At 45.8% G+C, this 20127-nt stretch overlaps 1 protein-coding gene across 1 annotated transcript in view; it reads left to right on the plus strand.

Annotated features, from left to right (window-relative positions):
- The window catches only part of UHRF2 (ubiquitin like with PHD and ring finger domains 2), a 102074-nt gene that overhangs the window by 13804 nt on the left and 68143 nt on the right, over positions 1-20127 (plus strand). The window contains exon 2 of the mRNA XM_066604253.1: positions 13536-13769. Within this exon, the coding sequence (XP_066460350.1) occupies positions 13536-13769 (234 nt within the window). The remainder of the gene's footprint in view (positions 1-13535; positions 13770-20127) is intronic.

The raw sequence follows: 20127 nt of genomic DNA on the forward strand, positions 1-20127 counted from the left end.
ATTAGGAGAGAGGCACGTTTCTGGCGTCCCCACATTCATCTCACAATTAATGGGTCCACGCGGTAGACCTTTATTAGAAAATGAGCAGTGTGAGCAGGTCCTGTTGTGGATGGCAGAGAGTGCATCCAGCAATCTATCGACCACCCAGAATTCTGCGCCGTCCACTGCTGCAACTCTGAATCCTCTGGCTGCTGCTCCTCCTTCCTCCCAGCCTCCTCACTCCATTACAATGACACATTCTGAGGAGCAGGCAGACTCCCTGGAACTGTTCTCGGGCCCCTGCCCAGAATGGGCAGCAATGGTTCCAAATCCTCTCCCACTGGAGGAGTTTGTCGTGACCGATGCCCAACCTTTGGAAAGTTCCCGGGGTCCGGGGGATGAGGCTGGGGACTTCCGGCAACTGTCTCAAGAGCTTTCAGTGGGTGAGGAGGACGATGACGATGAGACACAGTTGTCTATCACTCAGGTAGTAGTAATTGGAGTAAGTCCGAGGGAGGAGCGCACAGAGGATTCGGAGGAAGAGCAGCAGGACAATGAGGTGACTGACCCCACCTGGTTTGCTATGCCTACTGAGGACAGGTCTTCAGAGGGGGAGGCAAGTGCAGCAGCAGGGCAGGTTGGAAGAGACAGGGCCAGACCGAATAATCCACCAACTGTTTCCCAAAGCGTCCCCTCGCGCCATGCCACCCTGCAGAGGCCGAGGTGCTCAAAGGTCTGGCAGTTTTTCACTGAGAGTGCAGACTACTGACGAACAGTGGTGTGCAACCTTTGTCGCACCAAGATCAGCCGGGGAGCCACCACCACCAGCATGCGCAGACATATGATGGCCAAGCACCCCACAATGTGGGCCGAAGGCCGTTCACCGCCTCCGGTTTGCACCGCTGCCTCTCCCCCTGTGCCCCAACCTGCCACTGAGATCCAACCCCTCTCTCAGGACACAGGCACTACCGTCTCCTGGCCTGCACCCACACCCTCACCTCCGCTGTGCTCGGCCCCATCCACCAATGTCTCTCAGCGCACCGTCCAGCCGTCGCTAGCGCAAGTGTTGGAGCGCAAGCGCAAGTATGCCGCCACGCACCCGCACGCTCAAGCGTTAAACGTGCACATAGCCAAATTTATCAGCCTGGAGATGCTGCCGTATAGGGTTGTGGAAGCGGAGGCTTTCAAAGGTATGATGGCGGCCGCGGCCCCGCGCTACTCAGTTCCCAGTCGCCACTACTTTTCCCGATGTGCCGTCCCAGCCCTGCACGACCACGTCTCCCGCAACATTGTACGCGCCCTCACCAATGCGGTTACTGGCAAGGTCCACTTAACTACGGACACGTGGACAAGCACAGGCGGGCAGGGCCACTATATCTCCCTGACGGCACATTGGGTGAATTTAGTGGAGGCTGGGACAGAGTCAGAGCCTGGGACCGCTCACGTCCTACTCACCCCCAGAATTGCGGGCCCCAGCTCGGTGGTGGTATCTGCGGCGGTGTATGCTTCCTCCACTAAACCACCCTCCTCCTCCTCCTACGCAACCTCTGTCTCGCAATCAAGATGTGTCAGCAGCAGCACGTCGCAAGCAGTCGGTGTCGCGCGTCGTGGCAGCACAGCGGTGGGCAAGCGTCAGCAGGCCGTGCTGAAACTACTCAGCTTAGGAGAGAAGAGGCACACGGCCCACGAACTGCTGCAGGGTCTGACAGAGCAGACCGACCGCTGGCTTGCGCCGCTGAGCCTCCAACCGGGCATGGTCGTGTGTGACAACGGCCGTAACCTGGTGGCGGCTCTGCAGCTCGGCAGCCTCACGCACGTGCCGTGCCTGGCCCACGTCTTTAATTTGGTGGTTCAGCGCTTTCTGAAAAGCTACCCACGCTTGTCAGACCTGCTCGGAAAGGTGCGCCGGCTCTGCGCACATTTCCGCAAGTCCCACACGGACGCTGCCACCCTGCGCACCCTGCAACATCGGTTTCATCTGCCAGTGCACCGACTGCTGTGCGACGTGCCCACACGGTGGAACTGTACGCTCCACATGTTGGCCAGACACTATGAGCAGCGTAGAGCTATAGTGGAATACCAACTCCAACATGGGCGGCGCAGTGGGAGTCAGCCTCCTCAATTCTTTACAGAAGAGTGGGCCTGGTTGGCAGACATCTGCCAGGTCCTTGGAAACTTTGAGGAGTCTACCCAGATGGTGAGCGGCGATGCTGCAATCATTAGCATCACCATTCCTCTGCTATGCCTCTTGAGAAGTTCCCTGCAAAGCATAAAGGCAGACGCTTTGCGTTCGGAAACGAAGGCGGGGGAAGACAGTATGTCGCTGGATAGTCAGAGCACCCTTCTGTCTATATCTCAGCGCGTTGAGGAGGAGGAGGGGGGAGAGACAGCTTGGCCACTGCTGAGGGTACCCATGCTGCTTGCCTGTCATCCTTTCAGCGTTTATGGCCTGAGGAGGAGGATCCTCAAAGTGATCTTCCTAGTGAGGACAGCCATGTGTTGCGTACAGGTATCCTGGCACACATGGCTGACTTCATGTTAGGATGCCTTTCTCGTGACCCTCGCGTTACACTCATTCTGGCCACTACGGATTACTGGGTGTACACACTGCTCGACCCACGGTATAAGGAGAACCTTTCCACTCTCATACCCGAAGAGGAAAGGGGTTCGAGAATGATGCTATACCACAGGACCCTGGCGGACAAACTGATGGTAACATTCCCATCCGACAGCGCTAGTGGCCGAAGGCGCAGTTCCGAGGGTCAGGTAGCAGGGGAGGCGCAGAGATCAGGCAGCATGTACAGCACAGGCAGGGGAACACTCTCTAAGTCCTTTGACAGCTTTCTGGCTCCCCAGCAAGACTGTCACCGCTCCCCAGTCAAGGCTGAGTCGGCGGGAGCACTGTAAAAGGATGGTGAGGGAGTACGTAGCCGATCGCACGACCGTCGTCCGTGACGCCTCTGCCCCCTACAACTACTGGGTGTCGAAGCTGGACACGTGGCCTGAACTCGCGCTGTATGCCCTGGAGGTGCTTGCTTGTCCTGCGGCTAGCGTCTTGTCAGAGAGGGTGTTTAGTGCGGCTGGGGGAATCCTCACAGATAAGCGTACCCGCCTGTCAACCAACAGTGCCGACAGGCTTACACTCATCAAGATGAACAAAGCCTGGATTTCTCCAGACTTCTCTTCTCCACCAGCGGACAGCAGCGATACCTAAACAATACGTAGGCTGCACCCGCGGATGGAAGCATTGTTCTCTATCACCATCAAAAACGTGGACCTTTTAGCTTCATCAATCTGTGTATAATATTCATCCTCCTCCTGAAACCTGACGTAATCACGCCGAACGGGCAATTTTTCTTAGGCCCACAAGGCTCAGTCATATAATTTTTGTAAACAATTTTTATACGTTTCAATGCTCATTAAAGCGTTGAAACTTGCATCTGAACCAATTTTTATTTTAACTGGGCTGCCTCCAGGCCTAGTGACAAATTAAGCCACATTAACCAAAGCGATTAATGGGTTTCACCTGCCCTCTTGGTTGGGCATGGGCAATTTTTCTGACGTACATTAGTACTGTTGGTACACCAATTTTTTGGGGCCCTCGCCTACAGTGTAATCCAATTAATTTTTTGCCCACCTGCATTAAAGCTGACGTTACATCAGCTGTGTTGGGCACTGCAATGGGATATATTTATGTACCGCCGGTGGCTTCCTGGCACCCACCCATGCTGTCGGTCCACACGGAGTTGTAACTGCATGTGTCCACTTCTAAAGAACCCCAGTCTGACTGGGGGATGCAGTGTGGGCCGAAGCCCACCTGCATTAAACATGACATTACCTCAGCTGTGATGGGCAATGCAATGGGATATATTTATGTACCGCCGGTGGCTTCCTGGCACCCACCCATGCTGTCGGTCCACACGGAGTTGTAACTGCATGTGTCCACTTCTAAAGAACCCCAGTCTGACTGGGGCATGCAGTGTGGGCCGAAGCCCACCTGCATTTAATCGGACGTTACCTCAGCTGTGATGGGCACTGCAATGGGATACATTTATGTACAGCCGGTGGGTTCCAGGGAGCCACCCATGCTGTGGGTGCACACGGAATTCCCATTGCGGCGTTGTACCTGCCTGTGACTATTTATAAAAAACGGCGGTCTGACTGGGGCATGCAGACACCTTGACAGAATGAATAGTGTGTGGCACATAGGTTCCCCATTGCTATGCCCATGTGTGCAGCTCCTGATGGCGGTGGCACAGGATTATATTTCTCATTGCTTCTGTACAGCATTGTGGGCTATCGCCCCGCCCCTTTTAAAGAGGGTCGCTGCCTAGCCATGCCAACCCTCTGCAGTGTGTGCCTGCGGTTCCTCCTCATGGCAGACTCACTTATAAATAGACATGAGGGTGGTGTGGCATGAGGGCAGCTGAAGGCTGCGCAGGGACAATTTGGTGTGCGCTGTGGACACTGGGTCGTGCAGGGGGGGGGGGGTTGGGCAGCATGTAACCCAGGAGAAGTGGCAGCGGAGTGTCATGCAGGCAGTGATTGTGCTTTGTTGGAGGTAGTGTGGTGCTTAGCTAAGGTATGCATTGCTAATGAGGGCTTTTCAGAAGTAAGTTGTTGGGAGGGGGGGGGCCCACTCTTGCCGCTATTGTGGCTTAATAGTGGGACCTGGGAACTTGAGATGCAGCCCAACATGTAGCCCCTTGCCTGCCCTATCCGTTGCTGTGTCGTTCCCATCACTTTCTTGAATTGCCCAGATTTTCACAAATGGAAACCTTAGCGAGCATCGGCGATATACAAAAATGCTCGGGTCGCCCATTGACTTCAATGGGGTTCGTTACTCGAAACGAACCCTCGAGCATCGCGAAAATTTCATCCCGAGTAACGAGCACCCGAGCATTTTGGTGCTCGCTCATCTCTAGCAAAAACCAAACACAGCAAATCAACACAAACTCCTCACACCAACTGTCAAGCATGGTGGTGGTGGAGTGTTGACTTGGGCTTGTGTTGCAGCCACAGGACCTGGGCACCTTGCAGTCATTGAGTTGACCATAAACTCCTCTGCATGCAAAAGTATTCTAGAGTCAAATGAGAGGTCACCTATCCAAAAGCTTCACAGAAACTGGATCATACAAAGGAAAATGATCTCCAGCACACCAGTCAACAGGAAGACTGAAAAAGAAAAGAATCAAAGTGTTGTCATAGGCCAGTGAGCCAAAATTCCTCCAGAACAATATGAGTGAATGTCACAGATAGTCATACAAAAAACAATTACTTCCAAGTTACTTACTCCTAAGGGCGCCCACCCACTGGCGATTTTTTTTTTTTTTTTTTTTTTTCCTTTGCGTTTTGTGTTTTTTCTCAAGAGCAATTAGAATTGAATGTGTTCCTGTCGACTTGTGTTTTTTTTTTCAGTCCGTTGCAATTTTTAACATAGGAACTGTCAGTTGCATATGTGTCCTTATTTTTCTCTTAATGCACCCATGAATGTCAATGGAAATTAACGGAAAAGCCGCGAAAAACGCGCCAAAAACGCGCGGAAAACGCTGCGTTTTTCACGCACGAAAATCGCAAACGCCAGTGGGTGGGCGCCCTAAGGCTTCCTGCACACGGCAGAGTCGGATTCTGCTTGCGGGTACCTGTCGGCTGTCTTTTCTGTACTGCAGATGGACCTGGTGGCTTGCCGTAGTGCATGCGCAGTATAGATTTAAAAGATAAAAACTTTTTTTTTTCTTGCGCCGCCGGTGGCACGGAATCCGTGACTTTTCCACACTGTTCCTTGCGGATGGGCTGAGAGACGGCTTCCATTGACTCTGCGCAGAATATGCATGAAAATGGATGCTGTGATTATTTATTTTTTCCCTCTGCAAGTGGAAATTGCAATTGATTTTCACTCGTGGGTAGGAAGCAGCTGATCTTTATAGGAAGGAACGGATGGTATTTGCTTCGGATTCGCGGTGCGGATGCCGACCGTGGATTCTGCAGCAAATATTCGCCCGTGAGGTGATTCTGCAAGCTATTGATTAATTGAATGCACTTAATTTTTCACACACTGCTTCTGTATTTTGGCCTAGTTTTTGTTGACAAATTACAGTGTCATTATTTAAGTGTTGTTCATCTGAGGTTGTATTTGCCTAATTTTCAAGATCTTCTAAGGACCGGATGTTTTTTAATTATGTAATAATGCATAAAACGGTAGATTTCAAAGAGGATGTACTTAATTTTATCATAACTGTATAAGATTAATGTTGATTTGACAATTTAATTGCTCGGTCAAGAAAAGACTCCCATGTAAGTGTCTAGGGAAATAAACACTGTTCATGTTGGATTACAGTATACCCAATCCTCTACTCCGCCAATTCAATAATTCTGTCACTATTTCCCTATGTCTGTTTGTTGGCTCACCTAATTAAAGTGTGCATATTTGTAATCCGGTACCTATATGTTTATTTAATGCTTCTATGTGTAATCTATACCTGTATATAAAGCAGCACATAATATTTGAGGAAGCTTAATTTTACAGCTCAGAGCCACAATATAACTTTGAATCTCACAATATCAGAAGACTAAGGCCGGGCTCACACAAGCGGGTCTGCTTATGCTTGCGGATATCTGCAGTGGAAGACCTACGAATGATCGCGGAAACGAAGTGTGTATGATGGCGTATGTGCAAGATTTTCCGAGTGGATGTACGTGCGTGGACAGTATAGCATCCGCACGGAAGAAAGATCGCACGCAAGGAATGACATCACATTCCCTTGCGCTATAGTGGTGAGAGATGTTGTGAGAGACTTCAGAACTGGATACGGCTCTGTAGGCTTGGCTGGTTTATACTACTTTTTTGGAAGTAGTATAAACCATTAAAAAAAAAAACCACCACATATCCTTCTGGAGGAAGAATAATAAGCGGAGGTTGCAGACAGCAGGCTGCATGGTGTGCTGCTCCCCAGACTGTCCTGCATTGTCTGCCCACAAATTCCTGCTTTCGTCATTCCATTTGTATCTGGTCTCCTAGCAACTTGCGAAGGAATCGGCGCCCATATACAATGTTAATTGCATATGGATTGCGGATCGAACACATCCATAGAGATTAATGGAGCTCATACGTGCGGAATCTGCGGTAAAATAGAGCATGCCGCGATTCTTCCGCTCGTGGAATCCGCAATTCCTACCTGCATGCTTTCCAATGCCTGCTTATTACTGCATATCATACGCATGGGCAGCGATCGCGGGATCCGCATTTCAAATCCGAGACACTTTAGGCTGCTCCCTCAGGCGTCTGTAAAAAGGTGGCATTTTACAGCGTTTTCAAATGCGTTTCAACAGTGTTTTTAAACGCGCCCCAGCATTGCAATTGATGATGAGGTGCGTTAAAAATCAATGAAATGCACTCAAATAGAGCAGGCAGCGTTTGAAAGTCACGTTCAAACCTTCGTCTGAGAAGCCCCATTGAAATGCCGCGCTAAATGCTGTAAAAGATGCCTGTTAGAAAATGGCCTAAGCAGTGCGAATAAGTTAAAATCAAACTCTAGTCCCAATATTTGTTAGCTATTTCTTTTGAGCCTTCTTCATGAAGGCTTTCCATCCTCTCCTCCAACAAACATACTTCCGTATGACTGAGATATAGGAATGTCCAACAATTGTCGGGATAGCTGGATGCTAAATATAACTATCCCATTGATTCAGAATCCAACAGACCCAATGGTTACTAGATATTCTAGAATCTGAACTTTTAGAAGCAATCTCTGCAGTAAACTATTTTTCTTGCACTACACAATTGCAGCCATGCATTTTTCTGACTATGTTCATTTTGAGGAAGAATGCATTTATTTGCATTAATTCCCCACAGATTTTCTTTATCTTTCCACGCATGACAGGGATTGGAAAGTAAAGGGCATACCATGCTGCTCTGGTCAGAGGCAATTATGTCAGGGAAGTGCATCCAGTTACAATGGCAAAGGTCAAAGGAAAAAAGGAGGATGGGTTTGCAGGATCTATTTTGCAGGCTTAAGCTCATGTTTCTCAGCTGGGAATATTTTGGGTGAGCTGTAAAAAGTATAGATACGTCATTCTTAGGCCTCCTTCCCACGAACGGATTTCCGCCGCGTAATTCGCGGCGAAAATCCGCTGCGTTGCCCGCAGCTATTAGGTTCTATTGAACCTAATAGCACAATGCTCACGATGCGTAATTCCAGCGCGGAATTACGCACCGCGATTTCTCCCGTCCTCACCCGCAGCATGCTCTATTTTCTGCGGGTGAGGACGGGCTGTACGCACTGACGGCTTCCATTGCAGTCAATGGAAGCCGTCCGTTCACGCTATCTCCCGCTGTAACCAGCGGGAGATAGCGTGAAAAAACGCTTTCCCGCCCACCGCCGCGCGTCATCTGACGCCAAATGACGCGGCCGGCCGCGTCACGTGACACGGCCGGCCGCGTCACGTGACACGCTCGGTGACGCGGCGGTGGTGGGCGGTGACGGGCGGTGACGCGGCGGTGGTGGGCGGGGAAGCGATTTCACGCTATCTCCCGCAGGTAAGTATAGGGGCTCTGGGGGACGCCGTGACGGGCTTCACTGCGTAATATTACGCAGCGGACCCCGTCACGCTCGTGGGAAGGAGGCCTTATAATACCAAAAAAATGTAAAAAAATGGCATTAAAAAAATCTGTGTTCTGGACATTTTTATAAACTTTTTTTTTTTTTCTTATATTCTTAAATTTTAAAAGGAAAACAAAAAAGTCCCCGTTTCCACATTCTTTTGTCTAATTGTTTGTGAACATTGTATCAGCTTCCTGTGACTTTGGGCTTCTGGAATTGCATTCCCTTTGAAATGATGCCATCCAAGTGTTCAGTCTACTCCTTTACATCCGTGTGCTTCATTTCAATCTTTATGTCATCAACAAGAAAGGGAGGAAAATGGCTAGAGTCCTATTTAGGCCGTATTCACACCGGCGTATTTTTCATCAATATTTTGTGAGCCAAGAACAGGAGCCGGTCCAAAATATGGAAGACCTGCAAATCTTTCCATTATACTTTCTCTCCACTTCTGGTTTTGGATCACAAAATATTGATAAAAAATACGCCGGTGTTAAAGAGCCCTTAAATAGAGAAATAAATGTTTTTTACATTTTTTTTCTGAATAGTGTAGAGATTAAGAATTCATCATATTGAATTACACTGTTCCAGCATCCTTTGCATCTGGGTTAGCACCAGGCAGACTAACCAAATTTTCATCTGATACAACAAGAATGCTCCTAACTTGATACTTATTTGCCTATTTTCAGAGTGCTTTAGGATTGCTACATTACTTGCCGTGATCTTTTTTTCATTTTCAGGGCGCTGTCAGACGAGCGTGACTGGGCAAAGTTTCTGGGCAGCTGCTCCACGAAGTGAGTGAAGAAGCCCTGCAGGGCTTAAAGATTTCCTGAGAACAGGGATAGACTGAGCGGGGTTATGGGGTAACCCCCCCCATAGCTCTGCCCACTGTCCCTGCTCTGGAGAAATAGTGCAGAGAGGAGGTACGTCTAGCTGGACATGCCTCCACTAGTCCCGCCCCTAGGCACACCCCTCTAGGATTTGCAATAGGGATTCTCACAGAGAATACTTATAGCAAATCATGGAGTGGTGGGGCTAAGGGGGACTGGTCCAGCAAGCCCCCCACGCTCTCAGGGGGAAGCCCTGCAACCCCGCCCCCTCTTTTTCCCTGCTTTAGGGAATTCCTTTGGGGAGAGAGGTAGGGTAAGTCCCTTACTGCCCCCTGCTGCTTGGAAATTGCCCAGGAGGGAGGCAGTAGGAATACCCCGCTGCTTAAGCAGGACATTTAAAAGGTGCTTCTGGCCAGAAGGACCTTTTAAATGCTCTGCTGTAAGCAGCGAGGAATCTATTGCCAGCGCAGGAGTTTTCATTATCTCCTGCTCCCATAGGAGTCAAAGGAAACTTGCCGCTGCGCACTGAAGATAGTGCATGTTCCATCTTTTTTGGGTGCGCGCCATTTTGCGTGGCAAATTCCTCTCATATGAATGCTTCTAGAAGAACCCATTGGTTCTTTTAGAAGCATTAATTTGCCATGGACCTAAAACCCGCTCGTCTGACTGCGCCCTTAAGGAGACGATTGCCTGTGTCTGCACTTAAATATTGAATCAGTCTACAGCCAATTGTCTTTACTTGTCTTTTTCTCCATAACTTTTTTTCCCCTTCAACAGCACATACTATGGCCTATGTGAATTCACATTCCCTTCAGCACTGCGGTGTTACACAGAATATCTGCCAAATACAGTGGTGGATATTCAGGATGTAACCAAACTGCTTACCCTGCAATTTCTGAATACATTCTTAAGGCTGGCTTCCCCCACAGTCTTTTTGGCAAAAACTCCACGTTTTGTAGCATTTAAAGAAACGGTGTATATTCCTAGAGAGACGCATATGGAAAAAAGGCATGAAAAAAACGCCATGCCTGGAGCATAATATGATTTGTGAGAAAGTCCCCCAAAAACCATATGGACCCAAAAGTTTTGGTAAAAGTGAGAAAAAATAAAGCCACTATAAAAACTGCACGGTTTATAGGGCTTTTCATACTTTACTGTTGACTTACAGCAAACATCTGGATGCAGGATTTTTTGCTGGGAACAGCACCAAAAAAAGTGGTGGTTCGATATTTTGCTGGCGTGAAAGCTGCATTAATTGCTTACTCAGGCAGTGAGAATTAGGCCAGCTATGCGAATTTGCGCGTGTATAAGCACTGCGTTTTTGGAGGCAAGAACATTGCTTTTTTGTGTGCCCATCAGCGTATTTCACTGTACTTTTTGCACGTGCAAAAGATTTTAAAGAACTACCGATGCTCCCAGCTATTAAAATGGCTAATTAGTCTAATGAGTTCAAGATTAGAGATGAGCGAACCTACTCGTTTCGAGTAATTACTTGATCGAGCACCGCGATTTTCGAGTACTTCCGTACTCGGGTGAAAAGATTTGGGGGGGGGGCGAGGGGAGGCGTGGCGGAGCGGGGGGTAGCAGCGGGGAACAGGGGGGAGCCCTCTCTCTCTCCCTCTCCCCCCCCCCCCCCCCCCACACTCCCCGCTGCAACCCCCCCACTCACCCACGGCGCCCCCCCGAATCTTTTCGCCCGAGTACGGAAGTACTCGAAAATCGCGGTGCTTGGGCGAAAAAGGGGCGTGGCCGAGTAGGTTCGCTAATCTGTATTCAAGATGTGTTCTTTTTTTCTTCCTGCGCTATTACGCAGCGGTTTATGCATCAACTAGCGTATTGCCTGTGCATTTGCGCATCCCTATTGACTTCTATGGGGACCTTGTGAAAATAGAGCATGCTGTGTCTTTTTTTTATTCATTTATTTTTTTTGCGTGACTGTAATCTACAGGAAAAATATGTGCATGTGAACAAAACCCGAATACGCATGTGTGAGGCCGGCCTTAATGTCGATCTTTGCTCATCATTGTGCTTTTTTTCCCCTCTTCTAAATGGTTACAAAATTCTGTACTGATTTATTTCTTTAGATATACTTTTTGTGGTCAGACTTCTTTTTCAGAAACAGAGCTCTGTATCCAATTTTTATCATGTAGCTCCATGCATTATATAACTGTGGTTTCCTGCAGCTGCCAGTAGGAGGGGCTAACTGCATTCCATTTTGTTATTGAGGTCAAAGTATGAACAGTGTATACTAAGCCTCTCCTACTGCATTATATATATATATATATATATATATATATATCCATTAACGTACTTTTTAAGACCTGTTGTGCTGATTGGTGGGAGTTCTGGGGGTCATTGATGGCCACGAAAATCCCAGAACACACCTTGGAGAAATTAGTAACAAATGTTGAACCTAAATATGACATGAGTGTTTACATTAATCAATATGTGATCACTCTGTGTGGCGCAGAGTGCTAAGGCAGCAGAACTGCAGTCCTAAGCTCTCGCTCACGACCTGAAGGTTGCGAGCTCAAGCTCTGCTTGGTTTAGGTAGCTGGCTCAAGGTTGACTCAGCCTTCCATCCTCCCGAGTTCGGTAAATTGAGTACCCAACATGCTGGAGGGGGGGGTAATCAATAAATTACTTGAAAGCGCTTCGGAATAAGTTTCTCATATTAAAGCTGCCCCGCCGATCAGCTGATCATTGTGTATCCAGCTTTAAGTTACAAAGATCTACCTTTATCACCATAGGAAGCGTTGTGCTTCCTTAAACTTCTTCTAAAAATGTACTGTAATATTACGTGGCACCAATTCAAGTGAAAGGTAATATATGTATGTGCTGACGGAGCTGTACTGACTCTCAGAAGAGATTTGGGAAGTGGGGGTGGGGGGGGGGGGTGGATCCTTCTTTTTAGCTTCCATATGCCCTAGGGTATAAAAATGGCATAACTATCTGTTATACTATGATTTTGCACGCATTTATTAAGGAATGAAGGAAAAGAACGTAAGGCTTTGTTCTGATTTCCGTTTGGGTATTTCCGTCCTAAATGGCAGGGGGAAAAAAGTTGCAGCATGGTTGCGCAATTACTCCAGTAAAATGACAGAAAACGGATGGAAATCGAAATAGTTATTGGTTTTCCTTATGTGACTGGTTTGGCATGGCATTTTTTTTTCGGTTCCTTCACTGAATAGAATGGAAATTTTAGGCTGAAATCTGAACAGAACCTAAAACTCCACTTTCTAACGGTACTTTTTTTTTTTAATCACCTCGTTTCTTTGATAACACCTCCAAAATTGCAGTTGCCTATGAGAGTCCGATTGCCTGCGCTTGCCCGAGTGCAGCATATATCAATATATCAGTCACTAGATTAAAGATTATATTGCTCTCCATGCAGGGGTACATATCAGCCTATAAGTGGGGGGGGGGGGGGGGGATATACTGCCCCTTATAAATAGCGCTGCTTTTTTAAATTTGATCAGTGAGTAGTTGTTAGTGTGTTCCTGCCCTCTTGTAGGTATGCCCACTACTCCTTTTCTTTTACCTCCATCCTTGTTGTCCATGCACCACCATGGTTTATATACATTGTGTTGCGAAGCGCCAGCGTGGGAAATTTAACCCTTTCCAATCCCCTGTCTGACGTCTGAAGACATTCTGATTGAAGGCTGTACAGCTCCGATGTTGGAAGACAGGGTATTCTTACTGTGTATTACTGGCCACTCTGTCGGGGGCTTCTTCAGCATGTCCCATACCGCAGTACTGGCTCTAGCCAGCAGATGGCGCCATTGGATAATGGCAGAAAGAGAAAGCCCCCTAGGCAACCCTGAACCCAAAATTGGATTGCAAAGTGTTAAATAAATAAGAAACAGGAACATAGTACAATATTACTGCCATACGGGACATATAGGCCGGCTCCACTGCGGTAAAACCCTGTGTGACTCACAGGGGGTTTTACGTATACGGCCATGTGATTTCTGCCTTAGGGACACTGTGTGTATGTATATATGTAATATAAATACATGAACAGGTTTTGCATTTGCTTCGGGCTCCAAGGAAATGTTCCTGTTGCAAGTGAGCTTAGTTTTTTTTTCAGTGTTATTTGTATGTAATATGTACTTTTTAATATTTGCAGCTTGAAGATGGGCATACCCTTTTTGACTACAATGTGGGCCTGAATGACATTGTACAACTCTTAATCCGTTCCCAGTCTGATGATGCAACTCCTACCACAAAGAAAAAGGACTCTGATGGGAAAGCCCTTCAGAACTCTGCAAATAAGCACAAGTCACGAGCCAGTTCCAATCAGACTCAGCCATCTACTTCAGCCCGAGCCTTCCTCATCGATGCAGGCATTGGCATTTACAAGGTTTGTGCTTGGTTTTTATCTATGCTACATTTTATAAAAGTTTGTGTTAGTTTTTATTTGTTCTACATTGGATAGACGTTTCCCTATGAATTGTATGACCACTGATCAAAATAAGATTTGACAATTTCCGATCGTGATGATGTAGGTAACAACCGACATTTTAAAAATATGAGGGTGGGCATTATCCTGCTGGAAGCCGCCATGAGGGGAACACATGTGGCTGTAGGAGGTTCTGAATATATCACTGAGCTGTCCTTGTCCCTCGAATCACCACTACGGGTGACCGACTGTCATATGTGATGGCCCTCCAGACCAGCACACCAGCAGCGAACAGTGTGCCGCTCCACTGCAAAGACAGGATTATGGGGCTCGCCCTAAGGGCTCCAGATACAAACACAGCCCTCATTCGTGCCTAGACTTAACTTGGATTTGTCGCTGAAGACAACCCCGTTCTACTCCATAGCAGTCCAATTTGGTAGTTCATGACACAACTGCAAACACAGGTGTGTAATGATGGCGCCACCTGTCTCTGGATGACGGACAACGGAACAGTTGGAGCTGCTCGTGCCTGTTGGAAAATCAGAACATCCTCTCTACTGGTGGTCTATCGAGGGACGTCCTGTGCACAGTCGCCTTGTGTGACCACATGCATCCACTGGTCCCAACACTTCTAAAAGTCTGGTCAGAACGGTTCAGGTAGTGGGTAATTCAACAATACGACCATCCAGCTTACCACATCCCAATAATGAGCCCCTCTTAGACTCTGGTAACGGGATAAAACCTCTTTTATTGTGTTGTAGAGGCGTCTAGTGGTCAACAAGTGCGTGCCAGCGCTGCTGAAACTGTAGTAAACGCGCAGCACTGAAAAACGCAACGTTTCTGCAAATGTCTGTGTGAAGCAGGCCTAAGAAATAGTGGTTCTTTTTTATCCATATGTATTGTTGAAACATCTGTGAAATTAATTCATAAAGTGGTGACCCTAACCCACAAGTACCGAAACATCCGTAAAAATAACATTTTGGAAAACCATACCCCTGAAAAAAAAACTGAAAATGAAAAATCACTAAACCTTGGTTTAGCACCAGTATTTTTATTTTCACAAGGGGTAATAAGAGAAAAAGTACCTCTCTATTTATTACCCAATTTCTCCCAAGCATGTCCCTATATGTGTGAGTAAACTAATATTTGGGCACATAGCAGGGCTCAGAATGCAGAGTGCAGATTTTGCTGGAATGATTTTCAGACCCCATATTGTGTTTGCAGAGCCCCCTGAGGTAGTCAGAACAGTGGAAGCCCCTCAAAAGTGACTCCATTTGGGAAACTAGACCTCCTCAAGGAATTCATCAAGGGGTGTAGTGAGAGGTTTGACCTCATAGGTGTTTTGTGAATTTTATTACCATTAGGTTTTATGGAAAAAAAAATGAAAATGTTTTTGCAAAACTACTTTGGTTTACTCCAAACTCTTCACAAATCAATAGGAGAAAAAGGATTTCACATCTTACTACCCAATTTCTCCCAAAGTGCTGTTTGGACACACACAAGGGCTCAAAAGGGAAGGGGTTTAGATGTTGCAGATAATTTTTGGGTAGGGATGAGCGAGCGTACTCGGAAAAGCACTACTCGCTCGAGTAATTTGCTTTATCCAAGTATCGCTGGGCTCGTCCCTGAAGATTCGGGTGCCGGCACGGAGCGGGGAGCTGCAGGGGAGAGCGGGGAGGAACGGAGGGGAGATCTTTCTCTCCCTCTCTCCCGCCCGCTCTCCCCTGCTCCCCGCTGCAACTCACCTGTCAGCCGCAGCGGCACCCGAATCTTCAGGGACGAGCACAGTGATACTCGGATAAAGCAAATTACTTGAGCGAGTAGTGCTTTTCCGAGTACGCTCGCTCATCTCTATTTTTGGGTGCTGTGTTCCATTTTCAATGCCCCTTAAATTACCCAGTACAGTGGAACCTGCCTCAAAGTCTCCCCATCTTGGAACTAATACATTTAATTTAAATTTTTTTTTTTATTAATTTTTTTTTTTTTTTACAAATGTAAGAAAAATCCAGTAGAACCATATTACGATTAAATACTATTTATTATCTGAAATATCCCCTCGCCCCAAAATAAACTACAAAATTGGTATTGTTGCACTTGTAACAATCCAAGCTATTAAATCACATTATTTAGATTGCATGGTGAATACTGTTTAAAAAAAAAAAAAAGACAAAATTGCTGTTTTTGTTCAATACTCCAGGACTGCCAGCTATGGTGTCCTATGAGGCTCAGACTCTGGCTGAGCTCCATAGGCTTTCTAATGCACTACTGTACTGATGTATACTAATATATTAGAGTGATAAAATCTGGTAAGAATAAAGTCCTCTAGTGGGACAAAAATGCAAAGTCAAAAAGGAGCAAAAATAAAAATGCCCAAACCCACCTTTCCCCCTTTACTATGTAAAAGAAAAAAAAAATCACATGTGGTATCACTGCGATCGTAACGACCCAGTGAAAAGAGTTAGTATATCGTTTGATCTGCACAGTGCATATTTAAAAAAATTACAAAAACCATGGCAAAAATAGGTTGTTTTGCTGATCTTGCCTTACAAAAAACAGAATGGAAAGTGATCAAAATGTCGCGCGGATCAGCAAATGGTATCATTTAAAAAGCACAGCTTTTCCCATAAAAAAACCCAAACCCCTGACACAGCACCGTTGACGAGAATATTAGGGGTCTTACAATGCAGCGATAAAAAATACATTTGTTTTGAAAAGTGTGAAAGGTAAAAGATAAAACAACAGAAAAACCTATATAAATTTGGTATTGATGTGATCGTACCGTCCGGCAGAATTAATATACTGCACAATGAACGCCAATACAAAAAAATGCCAGAATTGTAGATTTTGTCCATCTTGCCTCTAGAAAAAAATGAAATAAAAAGCAAGTAAAATGTTAAATGTTCTCCAAAATTGGATAAATGAAGAATTTTTCCTGCAAAAAACAAGCCCTTATAGAATTCTGTTGATGGAAAAAGTAAAAAATACTATGGCTCTCGGAATGCAGCGACGCAAAATCAAATGTTTGTTTTGTTTTTTTTAAAGTGTTTTTTTTTTTCTGTATAAAAAGAGCTAAACATAAACTGTATTAACTTGGTTTCACTGGAATTGTGTAGACCCAGAGAGTAATGTTATCACATTTATTTTGCATACAATGCCATAAAAATGAAATTTAAAAAACAAATGGCAGAATTTCTTTCTTTTTTTCCCCAATCCCCTAAAAAAAATTTATAAATGTTATACAATATATGTAAGGCTATACAATTAAATATACCCAAAAATAATGCGTTAAAAAATAAACCCTCGTACGGCTATGTCGACAGAAAGAATAAAAAGTTATGGCTTCTTGAATGTGACAATGAAAAAAATAAAAAAGGGATTAAGTGTGTGTTTCAGCTTTAACCCCTTAACGCTATAGGACGTATAGTTACAGGTTTGAGGTATGTGTGAAGGGAGATCGTGGGGCGATCTCGCTCCATACAACGCGGCTGCTGGCTGTTTGTTACAGCCGACATTCGCCCGCAACAGCTCTGAGTCGCGCTGCTCATTAGCGCTGTTAACCCTTTAAATGCCCCGAGGTTGTCATGGCAGCCGGGGGCCTTCAGATAGCTACGTTGATGGATAAATAAGAGTTATGATTTTATAAAGGGGGGGGAGGAAAAAACGAAAATGGGGGCGGGGGCGGGGAGACAAATCATTAAGGTGTTAAAGGGGTTATCCAGCGTTTAACGGTTGATAGCTTATCGTCAGGATAGGACATCAATAGTAGATGGGTGGAGATCCGCCGCCCGAAATCTCCAGCAATCTCTTTACTGGGCCAATGTGCTTGTCTACCTAGCTGTGCTGGAAACAAATAACTGTTCACTCTTCAGCGACCTGGCCTGGAACTGCATGGAAAGTTTCTATTAACTTCAATGGGAACTTTCTCCGCAATACTAAGTCACGCCACTGCAAAGAGAACGGAGCTGTCTACTTCCAGCACATATCAACTTCATGCACAAACACACCGCCAACAGCTGGTTGGAAACCAACGGAGGCCTAAAGCCTAGTGGCGTAAGATGGTATGCAGAAGTGAACTGTGCAACGGAAATCACAAAGTCACATGCAGTTGTATATGACTTTATGTGGTATTTTTATCCAGCGTGTTTTAAGGGTTATCGTTTTCATCTCCAGAGTGCCATGTTTCTGTGCAAATTGCATTTGCCTGTGATTTTCATATTAAAAAAAATTTCCATGATCCGCAAATGTTACCAAGCACTTCTAAAGACCAAAAGTTGTTCTCTTTTCTTGCTTTTTGAAGATGGTCGAGTCAGCATGTCCTGTAATTGGTAAAGAGTAATATTTCTATGTTAGTAAATAGTGTTTTTAGGGTTGAATGAACGTTTCCATTCTTGTTCTGATCAGTCGTCATGAAGCAGTCTTAGGTTAGGCATTAACCCCTTAGCTCAATATCACCTGCAGGTAAGTGGAGAGAAGGTTCTAATACCACATCCTGATGTACTTGTGTGTGATGATGGTTGCACATGCCAGGCGCAGAGCCTATGCGATCACCTCAGGAGTCCAGCCTTGATTGACAGTTGGGGTTCCACTACTAAGCTCAGATCCTGGCCATAAAAGCCTTCAAATGCTGCAGTGAGTGGCATCTAAGGGGTGAAACAGCCAATATCAGCGTTATCTCCAATTCTGGCCATTGCAAGTGAGTGTTGGCTGTATAACACAACTGCTGTCCGCTGTGAATGGAGCGTGCTCTGCTCCTGAGCCCAATGCGTACGCTACCTTCCAACATCTGTACGTATACGGTGGAAATCGGGAAGGAGTATTCCCTCCTAAGATACATATGGATGCTGTTGTATGCACGCAAAGAATGAATAGACAGGTGGCTGCACATCTTCATATCTAAATTCACTTCTGTGGAAATTATGGGTATGGCTGCTTCTGTAATTTTCAGAGGCTTAGCTGACTACTGACAGCCAGGCTCCTGCTCTAATAGCCAGGAGCAGAGAAACTTCAGATCCAGCTGCAGCATGTAAGCAGATGACAGTTGGACGGGGATCCTTCTGCACTCCGCAGCTCCTTTTGGCAGCTGGAAGTCCGACAAAGGCCTCCATGTCTGCCATGTAACTCAGGCTTTTAGGCCCTGCCTCTGGCAGAGTATTATATGTAGTGCACTCTACTAAGTTAATGACAGCAGCCTCAGTATTGCAGTGTACTATCCTAGCGATTGAATCATCACATCTTCAAGTCCCCTTGAGGGACTAAAATATGGCGTTGAAAAAAGTTCAATAAAGTTTAATTTAAAGAAAAAAAAACTAGTTCAAAAAGAGTACATTCTCCCCCCCCCCCCCCAAAAAAAAACCCCTTTTACAATGGATAAAATATCAAAAGCAAACCTATAATAGGTGTTCCTGCATTCACAATGACACACACAATGAAAATATTTTATCTATTGCGCATGGTGAACGCAGTAAAAATTATAAAAACTAACACCAGAATTGCTATTTTTCCCTTTGTCCACCCCCCAAAAGCCACAATAAAACACCATGAGACTGGTACCAGTGAAAACTATAGCTCTTCCCGCCAAAAAAACAAGCCCTCACGCAGTTCCGGAAAAATACAAATGCTATTGATCATAGAATGTGGTGATCGATGCAGATTCAATATTTTTTCTTAACAAAATGTGTTTTTATTGTGCAAAAGTAGTGTAAAAAATCTCTATCAGCTTGGTACGGCAGTAATCCTGAGGCTCCAGATAAAGTTATCAAGTTATTTTTACCGAACCTTGAATGCTGTATAACAGAACCCAAAAACAATGCAGAATTTGAGTGGTTTTTCAATCTCCCCCATCCTTCCACCCCAAAATTTTTTTTAAGGAATCTATACAATATATGTAGCCCAGAGTGATGCCATTAAAAAAATCCAACTTGTCCCCCCCCCCCCCACACACACAAAAAAGCCCTCATGAGACTATGGGCGGCTTCAGATGAGTGTAACTTGCTGCATGCTGCCCACATAACAGTCGGAGCGCTATGGCAACAAATTATGGCTCTTGCAATGCAGTGATGGCAATCTCTTGGTCCTTAAACCAAAAAATAGGCTCCTCACTAAGGGGTTAATACTCAGTCTGATTTAATAGCCAACTGTTATTTAACAGACTCCATGACCTTTTATGGACCGTACCGTACCCGTCATCTTGGCTACAGTTCCAGAACCAACTCAAGTTATAACCTTGTGGAGAAAAAGGGTTGGAGAATTCCTCTTCCTTGATTCTACAAAAACGGCCTGTTGCCTAACATTTATCTAATGTGTTTGACCATATTAAAGA

This window comes from Eleutherodactylus coqui, chromosome 5 (genome assembly GCF_035609145.1).
Source record: "Eleutherodactylus coqui strain aEleCoq1 chromosome 5, aEleCoq1.hap1, whole genome shotgun sequence".
NCBI classification, from domain to species: Eukaryota; Metazoa; Chordata; class Amphibia; order Anura; family Eleutherodactylidae; genus Eleutherodactylus; species Eleutherodactylus coqui.